At 43.3% G+C, this 12,427-nt stretch overlaps 1 protein-coding gene across 5 annotated transcripts in view; it reads left to right on the forward strand.

Moving 5' to 3' along the window:
* CCDC68 (coiled-coil domain containing 68) overlaps window positions 1-12,427 on the forward strand; it is a 48,696-nt gene that overhangs the window by 32,224 nt on the left and 4,045 nt on the right. For 3 of the 5 annotated variants that reach the window (XM_066247173.1, XM_066247174.1, XM_066247175.1), the window contains exons 9-12: window positions 1,891-1,973; window positions 6,931-7,036; window positions 8,782-8,865; window positions 10,943-11,019. In XM_066247173.1, coding sequence (XP_066103270.1) covers window positions 1,891-1,973; window positions 6,931-7,036; window positions 8,782-8,865; window positions 10,943-11,019 — 350 coding nt within the window. Of the gene's footprint in view, window positions 1-1,890; window positions 1,974-6,930; window positions 7,042-8,781; window positions 8,866-10,942; window positions 11,020-12,427 lie in introns of those variants that run through there. The other 2 variants (XR_010727517.1, XM_066247178.1) reach the window with 2 other exon arrangements.

The following is a 12,427-nucleotide window of genomic DNA, read 5'->3' on the forward strand; positions in this document are numbered from 1 at the left end:
GTCCAAGGAGTCAAAAACATGACTCATATACATCTAGAATAAATACATGTCAGATGTTTTATTCAAACCATTAATTAATGAGGGAACTAGTAAAACTGGTTTAAATAAAATATTTTGAGAAACTGGCTATTTATAGCCATCTTAAAAAAAGTAATATAGCCCTGGCCAGTTGGCTCAGCGGTAGAGTGTCGGCCTAGTGTGCAGAGGACCCGGGTTCGATTCCCGGCCAGGGCACACAGGAGAAGCGCCCATCTGCTTCTCCACCCCTCCGCCGCGCTTTCCTCTCTGTCTCTCTCTTCCCCTCCCACCGCCAAGGCTCCATTGGAGCAAAGATGGCCCAGGCGCTGGGGATGGCTCTGTGGCCTCTGCCTCAGGCGTTAGAGTGGCTCTGGTTGCAATATGGCGACGCCCAGGATGGGCAGAGCATCGCCCCCTGGTGGGCAGAGCGTCGCCCCTGGTGGGCGTGCCGGGTGGATCCCGGTCGGGCGCATGTGGGAGTCTGTCTGACTGTCTCTCCCTGTTTCCAGCTTCAGAAAAATGAAAAAAAAAAAAAAAAGTAATATAGAATAGGATTACTAAATTAGATACTTAGCTGGTTAATATTCTTTAAGGCAATTAATCCATAACCTTAGGGGTTATCTTTTCAAACAGGCAGAAATCTATAAATTAATATTCAGCTTCAGAGTCAATGCTCTAATCAATAATAAATAATAAAAATCAAACACAGGGAAATTCTTCAAGAGAATTAAACAATCGTTGGGTCAGATTATTAAACAGTGATCCAATATGACATTAAAACCACATGCTGTATATAAGTGGTCCCCAACCTTTTTTGGGCCACGGACTGGTTTAATGTCAGAAAATATTTTCACGGACCGGCCTTTAGGGTGGGACGGATAAATGTATCGCGTAACCGAGACAAGCGTCAAGAATGAGTCTTAGATGGATGTAACAGAGAGAATCTGATTATTTTTAAAAAATAAAACATCATTCAGACTTAAATATAAATAAAACGGAAATAATATGTTATTTATTCTTTCTCTGCGGACCGGTATCGGTCCACGGCCCGGGGGTTGGGGACCACTGCTGTATATCACTTTGATTTCTAAGTTTCAGTTGATTTTTATTAACAGCAATAAGGCCCAGAGAGATGAAAGCTTTGACAAAAATTTTGCAGCTACAAAGTTTCCAAACTAGGTCAGTGCAAGTTCAAAGTCGTTCCAATGTTTCTGTTCTGTGGCCTTGCCTTGTATTCCACTCACACAAATACTGCGTGTCTTTTATATCCTAATTAGTAAGTAACTTTATCATTCGTGACCTTGATCCATCACTAAATATGCATTTAATAATTTTCTACCTTCTGACAACTGCCATGTGAGCAGGTAGGTATCAAGGTAAGTACACACAGAGGAGCACCTGTAAGGGTGGGAGAGCCAGTGCCTGGAGAGAAATGAGCAGGGGTTGCATCGGAGAGGGGTGGAGAGAAGCAGGAGTTCTGCTGAGCATGCTCGGTGTCAGCAGTGCGCAGGAGGAGGGGCCCAAGCTCTCCAGGCAGGTGCGGGGAGTGGAGACAGCCCGGGAAGACAACCTGGCACTGAGATATTGAAAACTATGCAGGAGAATGCCTGACCAGGCTTCGCGGCGGTGGGCTGTAACAGCTCCTTATAAAATTACCTCTTTAGCTCAAGACGTATTTCTGTTATTACAAGAAGCACCATTTTTGAACAGTTTGCAAGAATGCCTTAGCACCTGCACACATATTGAGAGAGAGAGAAGAGAGAGAGAGAGAGAGAGAGAGAGAAGAAGAAGAAGAAGAAGAAGAAGAAGAAGAGAGAGAGAGAGAGAGAGAGAGAGAGAAATAAGCCAAAATTGTATCTTATTTTCTCCTAGGAAAAGAAAACACTGCTAGAAAGAAAACTGTCTTTGGAAAACAAGCTGCTGCAACTCAAATCCAACACTACATCTGCTAGAAGGTTTGCAAATCTACCTGCTAAGTCATAGCAGTTCCTGGTATCTTTTCTCTCCACCGGCAGAAGGAAGGCTACCACCCCCAAAGGAAACAGGACGCGGGCAGTGAAGGAGAGGGGAGGGTTCCCAGCTTTAACAGCTGTGCGCCTCCCCTGCCGCACCCACTGGGGCATGGGTGACAGGCAGAGTCCACTGGGGTGACAGGGATATTCTAGAAATAGAGTGAGCCTGCCCCTCCCTGCTTAGCCTTCAAGAGGAAGAGGGTGCTGGAGAGGCCTTCATTCCTCCTGTGCCTCTGACTTTTTTTTAATTGATTTTAATTTATTGAGTTTACATAGACTCTAGTGTTGCCCTGAATGCATTCCCCCTCCCCTATATTCCCCTCAACATCTCCTTTGTCCCCCTCCCCATAGTGCCCTCCCCCCTTCTCTTCAGCTTTATCCCATCCTATCATCCCCTTTCCCTCTGTTCTCTTTTCCTCGGGTCCCTTTGATCTCTCTTCTGTCTCAATTTCTTCCTCAGTTCACATTGTTCATTGGATACAGCATTGTTCACAATAGCGAAGAGCTGGAAACAGCCCAAGTGTCCATCAGTGGATGGGCGGATTAAAAAGCAGTGGTACATATATACTATGGAATACTATGAAGCCATGAAAAAGAAGGAAATCTTACCTTTTGTGACAACATGGATGGACATGGAAACTATTATGTTAAGTGAAATAAGCCAGGCAGGAAAAGAAAAATATCATATGCCTCTGACTTCTTGTTAGCAGGTCCAGCTACAGCAGGGCTTCAATTGGCCAGCCACAAATGAAACTGTAAGGTAGGCTTGTGGTGTTCCCCAACTTTGTAGGGAGTGACAATACTGTGAAAAACTCCATAGTTCTTTACACATGCGTTCAAGGACTTATCATTCACAAGCCATCACAGTCCTCAGTGTGCTCCGGGTAGGGGCAGACTGATGGTGCCCCCACTCAGCTGCTCTTAGAAAAACCCTCTGGGATATCATGTAATAATAACTCCCATCACATGAAGTTTCCTGAGGTTCTCCCTTCCTTTTCTTTCCTTTTCTAATCTAAGCCTACTATAGTCGTGATATGTTCTGATACAATGTTCCAATCCTTTTCAAGATCTTAGTTTATCTATCTAGAGCAGGGGTAGTCAACCTTTTTATACCTACCGCCCACTTTTGTATCTCTGTTAGTAGTAAAATTTTCTAACCACCCACCGGTTCCACAGTAATGGTGATTTATAAATTAGGGAAGTAACTTTACTTTATAAAATTTATAAAGCCGAGTTACAAGTTAAAGCATATAATAATAATTACTTACCAAGTACTTTATGTCAGATTTTCGCTAAGTTTGGCAGAATAAATCTTTATAAAACAACTTACTATAGTTAAATCTATCTTTTTATTTATACCTGGCCCGCTACCGCCCACCATGAAAGCTGGAACGCCCACTAGTGGGCGGTAGGGACCAGGTTGATTACCACTGCCAGAGGATGTACAAATTCTTATTCTCAGGTATTCCATAATATATTTTCAAACATTCCTCTCTTGGTCTTTGATGTTTGCCCCTCATTTTCTTTCCTTCCTTTCCTCTCTGTCTCTTCTCGTCTCGCATACGTTGTGCCCTCTCTTTGGTTCCCATTCATGCATTTTGACCACATGTCCCGAAGCCCAGACCTGGGCTGACCCAGCAGCTGCACACACATATTAAAACCCCTGGGATGGGGCCACGTTAGCTGTTCTCCCATAGCCTTCCCTGTGAACAAGCATATAGCCCCGGAGGAAGAAGTGGGGGTTTTTTTGTTCTATTATATTTTAATTTCAATGTTTTCTTTATATTTATCCTGAGAGACAAAGCACGAATCTGAGATAAAGACATTTGTTAGAAGAGCTTGGCCAGTTCTAAGCCCGGCCTTGGCTGTGTTTTCTTCCTGCCATTTTGCTTTAGTACGTCTTTATGAAGACTGAATGCTTTTGCTGAAAGATAAATAACAGAATTTAAAGGGAGCTCTAACGGCAGCATATTGAGGTTTATTCTCATAATCAGATACCTTAAATGGATGACGAAGTTCTATATTAAACAATCCTAAGAGAGATTTTCTGCAACTTCTTTGAGTCACTGCCTGGTATACTAACACAGATAAGACTAAAAGCCCCATGTTTTTGAGAGTGCTTCTAGACATACCTGTCTTCCATCTTGAAACCTATTCCAAGTCACTTTTATGGTTATACCCTTATGGAATAAAACACAAAGGGAAATTTCTGAGCTTTGTATTTTGGGGAGCATAATATCCACTCCTTTCCCCAGCCTCGCCATCCTTCTAAAGTCACTTATTTCCCTGTGGTCCTAGCATTCTGGGCCACCATCGGACACAATGAGATCATTTTGAATACTTGCCTTTAACCCTTTAATGAAATGTTTACTTTTCTATATCAGTCTATGAATTTATGAACATTTTGTGAATTTTCAAAGCTGGCCTGCCTCAGCAAAGCATCGTGAGTTCTCTCTCATTGTTTCCCAGTACCGTTCCGAGTCTGACCCCTTCCTCCCTCCCCCTCCTCGCTGGAGCCGTGTTGAGTCTCAGCTCCTGCTGTGAGTCACAGTCTGTTGGCTCTGTGCCATTTTGATCCTTATGCCTTCGACGCACCTTTTTTGTGAAGTGCCTCTTCAAGTCACTTCTAATTTTTCTACAGGGATGTCTACTCTGTTGATTTATAGATCTTCCTTATATATTCTGGATACCATCTGTTTTATCAATATCCTGAGGCTCTCCTATTCACGCTTATTTGGTGACTAGAAGCCTTTTAAAATTTTCATTTGATCAGACTTATCAGTCTTTCCCTTTGTAGTTAATAGTGTTGTAGTTCGATTTTTTTTTAAAAAATCTTTATTTAAAATTTGTGAGGATGCTCTTCTATATTATTTTCTGAAAGTCTTTTGGGTTCCCGATTTTATTCACAATCTACATGGAATTTTTCTTTATTATGAGGTGAGGTTAAGATCACTTTTATCTTTTTTCATGTGACTGTCCAGTTCTCAGTGCCATTTGCAAAAAAGACCTTCTTATGACATTCTGCAAAATTGTCTTTGATAGAAATCACGTCTGTTGGTCTAGCTCTGTGATACATATGTATACATAAAATCAAAGTGGCATGAGCATACCGTAACTTGTTTAATCCATCTTCTACTGGTGATCATGGGATTGCTTTAGTTTTTTATGCTATGAACGATAATGAGCTATATTTAACATATATTTGTGACATATATGTTGTGTAATTGTACAGAATTTTATAATATAAACTCTTTAGTTTCATAGAATACATAAAGAGTAATGGCTATCATAGATTATTAGTACTTAGGCAAAGATTTCTATGGATTTAGAGAAATTATTTTTTTCTACAGTAAAACAAACTCTTTTTAAAGCTTTCTCATACAAAACCCAAAGAGGAAAACAATGAGAGTACTGTCTTCAATTCTGCAGGTGGACTTTCTTATCTACTAAAAGCTATTGAGATGACCTTTGTGGGTTAGTGCTGCAGAGCAAAGCCACTGGCAACCCCTCAGCGTGTTGGAAACGCAGGCTCTCAGGCCCTAGCCCCACCTGCTAGGTCAGAACAGGCGTTTTACCAAGATCCCGGGTGACCTAACAAGATCCTCCAACGTGTGTTTTGTTTGAGAAGTAATTTTGGTACATGATGTGAGACAAAGTAGAGGCTTTTCTTCCCCCAGTGAGGGGGAAGACACTTGACTTCCACTGTAGTGTCAAGTGGATTTCTATGACCTTTATAATATTTGAGGAAGTTATAAAAATCGGAAACTGCAATTGCATTGGATGTTGGCTACGAAAATGATATTAATATTGACTTTGTAAAAATCTTACTTGACAAAACTACATTCATGTTACCCCTTTCAGTCTGTAGTACGATCTTGTAAAGTAAAAGAGGTAGGAATTATTATAGCTGTTATTCTGAGGTTTAGAAAGGTATGTGACTTCAAAGTCACAATGCTCCCAAGTTTGGTGGTTTTACCCAGAGGTGAATTAAGGTTGGTAGAGGCCCCAGGTGCAGAAGAAAATATTGGGCCCCTTACATTAGAAAAAAGTATAAAGTTGGGGTTTTGCAGGACCCTTCAGAAGTTGGGGCCCAGGGCATGCGCCCTGTGTGCCCACTGTTAAATCTGCCTCTGGTCTTACCACAATGCACATTGCCTCATAACTCAAATAATATTGGCAACAAAAGAAATATTCAAAAGCTATATAATCAATCTCAGTTACCTAACTGAAACTTTAGGAAAGTATGAATAATCTAAATTTAAACTTCACCCATCAGTTTTCACAATGGTCGATGTACACTCAAAATATTAGCTGGGATTTAATTTCATTCTTTTTTTTTCTTTGCCCTATTTACAGGTAGCAGAATTACCAAAAGTAGGAGGCCAAAAATTTAAAAAGACCACCACAGGCAATCCACAACCTATACTGACTCTGTATCATTGGAAACTTGTTTCGGATATACAGAGGCAAAGTCTCCATTCCTGGCCCCTACTCTTCCCCGCCCCCCTTCTAATTATCTGAGCATTCTGATGGGTGCCAGGATTGTGGGTGCTGCTAGGCAAGACAGATGAGATGTGCAGGCGCTTCCCCTGGCTTCATACAACTTGGTTCAGCTACCTGCTGGTGGGAGGAGTCACAGGCAGCCAGAAAGGAGCTCTTGACCTGAACTAATATGCTTAATTCAAGTTCACGTCTGAGCTCGTCAGAGGGGCTTCATGGCTGTTTATCTTCAGTGTGCCTGTGTGGCCGATGGGGCCCTGGGCATCTTACATGATGCCCGGTAAGTAGCAAGGTAGCGAGTGGGGAGAAGCTGGCGGCACAGCTGTAGAGAAAGGATGAAACAACAGCCACGTGATGCATGGGCGAACCTTTCACTCTCCTTTTCCCTTTGCATTTCCAGTGTCCAGGACCTGCAGAGGGAGACGTCCCTTCTCCAGGAGCAGATCTCGCACCTGCAGTTCGTGATCCACTCCCAGCACCAGAACCTGCGCAGAGTCATCCAGGAGGTCAGGTGAACCGAGCAGGTCTCTCTGGTAGATGGTATGTTTGCGGTGAGAAGGCCAGATACAAGTGATGAGGTTCTTCTCCCCACGGATGGCTCCTCTGTGTTCCCGTACACCACCACTCTATGTGCCGTGCCTCTTGTCTGTCTGCCCACACCGGGAATGTCCTCAGTGAACATACTGGGGGAGTTGGGTTTAATTGCTCTTTAGGTCAGTGGTTTGCAACTTTTTTTTTTACCTGACACATATAACTATAATTTCCTGACACATATAAACTATTCAAATTCTGCAGCACATCAAAAAATAAATATTCTTTCTATTTGACAAAAAATAAGTATAATTTTGATTCATTCATACCTGATGGCCATTGTTGTGTTGGCTGTTGTCATTTTTTTATTTGACAATCTAACAGAAAAGAGGCCATGCCCCTGATGAAATAGTCAGTATTGCATGATTTAAAATTTTTTTCCAGCACACAGATTGAAAATCACTGCTTTATATATTTCAATGATTTTTTTAAAAGGGTCCTGAGCCAGATAATGTTCTTTAGAAGATTAAAACTATTTTTTCCCAGTGTTTGAGAGGCGGGTGGGGTGGTATGGGGAAGAAGAAGGTAGAGAGGAGGGGAGGAAGAGAGAGAGACAGAGAGAAGCACCAACCTGTTGTTCCACTTAGTTCCATCTAGTTGTGCGCTCATTGACTGCTTCTCCAACGTGCCCTGACTGGGGATGGAGCCCGCGACCTCGGTGCACTGGGACAAATGCTTTATCTACCGAGCACCCGGCCAGGGCTAGAAGACTTTGTAGATTTGGAGACAGCCTTTGCTTGAGGAAGGAATAATTGATCAGTTTCATGCAAATTTACTTAGGAGGGGTGTTAGGACAGGGGTGACCCCTGGCCCTTCCTTCTCCTCTGGGAACATCCTGACAAGAGAAAGGGAAAAGGTCTTTGTAGGAGCCGGATAGGGGATTCTATACTTAAAACTTTTGCTTCAAGAGGTGGGGGGGTCTGCTTTAGACTTAAAATCATACCTTTATTCGTTTTGGGGGGGGGATGGGGTTGTTTTTTTTTTGACTACCTAATATTTGTTTCCAAAAGGAATCTCTGTAAATAACTCACATACCTTCCTGACATAAATGCAGTCTCATGGCACTGAGAGGCACCCCACGTTCTCATTTTACAGATGGGAAAACTGAGGCCCACCGTGGTTACATGTCAGAGCTGGCCTTGGAACCCATGTGTTCCCTGCCTCCCCGCACCATGCAGAACGTCATCCACCTCCCCAGCTCCCTATTGCTTCTTGGCTGATGCTTTTCTTCCAAAGCAAAACAGGCTGGCCATGTCATGGCGCTGGTTGACCAGATCTCTGCCTCTGGTCGCTTCTCCACACCGGGCAGTGGCTTTGCATCTTGTCCATCAGCCTGTGCAGCTGCAGGATGAGAACATTATGCAGCTGAGACATGCAAGGAAGGCCAGTGCTGCCTTCCACAGAGGCACTACTACCGAGTTGGTTTAGACAGGTTTCCCAAAGAGTGAAACGTTTGACAGCACCGTCTGCACGCTCTCCTCCCGGGTGCCGGTTTGTTCTGCTATTCTCTTTGGCCTGCTGAGTTAACTAAGGCTTTGGGATTTATATTTTTTTACTGGATGAACATCTTTTGACCACAGAAACCTGCACAATGCCTGACTTAGGTAACCGTACCCTGTCACCTGACAAAATTTTTCCAACTATGTTTCCTAATTCTTAGATGGAAGGATTAAAAAATAATTTAAAAGAACAAGATAAAAGAATTGAAAATCTGAAAGAGAAAGTTGACATACTTGAAGCCCAGGTAAGTGAGGGAATCTGTCATATATTTCAGTGTGATTATGACCATGTATGTGTCTGTTCAGTATATCTATGAGCCTGTGGATGAATGTCGTGTGTGTGTGTGTGTATGTGTGTGTGTGTGTGCGCGCGCGCGCGTGCACACAGTGATGTCCCAGTGTGACTGCACATGTCTGTACATGACTGGATGTGTGTGTTTGTGTGTAATGTGTGTTACTGTGTCTGAATGTTTATGTGTGAGTATATTTGCATATCTGTGTGTATATGTGTGTGTCTTTTCATGAGTGTGTGTGTTTATGTGCCTCGTCTGTGCATAAGCAATTATAGCTTTGGGGAGGAGAGCTCTTAATCATTACTAAAGTATCAAGTATTAAACATTTATGATATTATTAAGTTATGAATATTAACTATTAATAAGTCTTCGTTAAAAGTCCACCCACAATGTCCACACCCTTCTCCACGGGGAGACATGATATGGACTGGAATGAGAAGCTCGCTCCAGGCCTCTGTGCTGTGAATTCAGCTCCAGTCGGGCAGCCAGTGTGCTGTCTCTTCTCTGTCTGTTCCTGTCCCACCCTGAGGTGTCCCCTCCCTTCCTCTCCCTCCATTCATATCTGTGTGGCTCCCAAGCCTGGCCCAGGGCTCCCTCACTTCAATACACCTCTTGTAATTTTCTTAATTTTTAGTGTTTTAAAACTTAGCATAAGATTTTATAATTGAAGATAATCAGAGGGGTTTTCCTGTCTGCCCACGCTTCCTGCCTAGCTGGGGGGGGGCTTTATACTCCTTCAGCTGCTGTCCTGGGTTGGCAGTGCCCCTGCCTCCTAGGAAGCGCAACAGAGCCAGAGGTCAGGGCACCTGAGGGTCCTGCAGCTGCCTTGGCTCGACTCTCTGCTCAGAGCCACCCTTCTGTCTGTCAGATGGCTAGTCACTGACTGCCCAGACCTGGTCACCTTTTCTACTTCAGCCCTGAGTGTCTTCACTCCCTGCTGGCTGTCCGCCTCCATGTGCCCTGTCCTGTGAGACATAGAGATGCTCTGACTGCCACTGTGACCCTCGTTGTCCTCCGGGACAAAGTCGGGTCCTCCCAGGACGGACCAGAGAGGAGCCCCCAGCGCTGCCACACCCTTCTTTCCACCGCCATGTCCCTCTGCTTCCCCCAACAGAGGAGCAAAACTGCAACGTAAAGAGGCTGCAAATATTTTTACATCTAAAAATTTGTAGCCATTGCCCTGTTCTGCCATTTCTACCTTCCCAGAGAACCACTGTTCTCTTTATTTGGGGGGGGGGGGGTAAACTCTTCAAGGCTCGGGCTTTTCTTAGATTCTCGCCTTCTTTACATTATATTGGGGCTGTTTGATCCAGACATTTCTGACAGATCTGTACAGCTGCAAACATGGTGATTGTGGAATGATTGGCCCAGAACTAGTAACCACTCAAGTGCCCCATGAGGACTGGCCCGAGTATTTCGGAGGGCCTCAGATGATGTGATCTGTGTCACATTAGAGCCCCTTCCTTCTAAGAAGCGTCCTTAAAGGCATTTTCTCACAGCTTTTCTTACTTAATGGACTTTTAGCAAATGTCACTTGATAAAATATTTTCCTCATGTTATTTTTAATAGCTAACATATTTATTCATTCTAAACAAATTAGGAAACATGGATAAGCAGATATAATAAGAAAATCATGCAAACATACTATTGGTGGGCAATCACTCAACATGGTTCATAACCAGCTGCCTTTAGGTCTTAAAAATCTATGCCAGGCACTACACTAAGTTCCTTCCATATTTTTACCTCATTTCAGAGCCTGTGAAGAAGACACTATGATTACATCTATTACACAGATGAAGAAATTAGGCACAGAGAGGTTAAGTAACTGAATGAGGTCATACAGCTAGTGAGTGTATAATTTCAGAGATATTAGTGACTCTCAACTGGCTCCCTCTGTGTCCTCACAGAGTGACTGGAACGACGAGCTTACTGCCAAGGAGTGATGTAGGGCTGATTAGAAGCAGGGAGCATGTGGCCCATGAATGTGCTAGCTATGTGATCTCTCCACACTTTTTTTTTTCAACTTTAGAATAAAGAACTAAAAACCAAGGTGGCACTGTGGTCTGAAACTCCTAGGATGATGGTATCTAAGGCCGTCGCTACGAGGTAAAGTCTCCCTTTTGCCTCCACAACCTCTGCTGAACATTCATGACCCTTGACATTCATCTCCCTAGAGCAGCGGTTCTCAGCCTGTGGGTCACGACCCCGGCGGGGGTCGAACGACCAAAACACAGGGGTCGCCTAAAGCCATCGGAAAATACATATTTATTATACAATACATTTTTAAATAAAATATGTGTTTCCGATGGCTTTAGGCGACCCCTGTGTGTATTGGTCGTTCGACCCCGCTGGGGTCGTGACCCACAGGTTGAGAATTGCGGCCCTAGAAAAAGATTCCAAGCTCTTAATACTTATATAATCATTTACTGTCTGTTTCCCAGTTCGTCTAGACTAGGAACTGTGTTAATCTTGTTCACCGCCGAGTCTTCAGAGCCTAACAAAGAAATGAATGAATAAATGTGGATATACTTTTCCTCCTCTTTGCTGTAAAACAAGCCCAATCTGCGTTTCAGCACTTTCTCCAAACAAAACAGATCAGCTCAGCTATTGTCCTTGTCCCTCCACTGCTCACGTGTGCTGTGCCATTGATGATTATCTTAATCATAAATTACTTATATTTATTTAAATGTGCATGTCTCGTATTTTACCTTATTCCCTGCACAGTTAAGCCCCCGTGCCTTCAGTAATGACCTAATCATGACCGACCAAGTCAAGCAATGATAATGACCCCCTAATGGAAATGATAGTCGAAACCATCAAAGTTACTTTCTAGGGTTGACGGAATGCAAAGTGACAAATTGTAAAGAAAAAGAAAAAAAAAGGCTTCTGGGCTCAACTCTCATTTCCATACCTCTCCATAAAATGATCACTGAAAAGAAAACTTGGTCTGTAATTACATGAGTCATTTAAAAGTTGACTAAAACTTCCTCTTTTAGCAGCTTTAGAGTTCTCAGTCCAGTCCCCTAGAGCAGAAGCCCAGTTCTGAAACTCTCTGGCACGTGCCCAAGCTGGAGAATGGGTCACTGTCATCAGTGTCAGGCTAGGACGGCAGTTCTGATGCATCTCTCTTCCACACTCCCTGCAACAAATGCTTCACTTTGCTAATGACAGAGGTGATTACAGACTAGAGAAGAAACCAGTGTGAACCAAGTCTTCTGAAACCCTTGGGCCCCCAGATGCTATATTCTCAACACTTTGGCCACTGGCCCTGTAACTCCTAGTAAATAAGATAAAGAGTGCCCAGCAGAAGTAAAAGACAGTGAAATGCCCATATCTCAAGCAGTGAGAGAAGTGATCCCGTGGTGGAGTTTGGAATAAAAAGGCAAACCTGACTTTCCAAGGAAAGGGAGGATGGTCAATTGTTTCCTCTTTTACTAGTGTTGAAGTTAAGAAACCTCCAAACACATAGAGAATTTTTATGAGTTTATTTGAGCCAAACTGACGACAATTGCCG

The sequence above is a fragment of the Saccopteryx bilineata genome, chromosome 11, assembly GCF_036850765.1.
Source record: "Saccopteryx bilineata isolate mSacBil1 chromosome 11, mSacBil1_pri_phased_curated, whole genome shotgun sequence".
Classification (NCBI taxonomy): Eukaryota; Metazoa; Chordata; class Mammalia; order Chiroptera; family Emballonuridae; genus Saccopteryx; species Saccopteryx bilineata.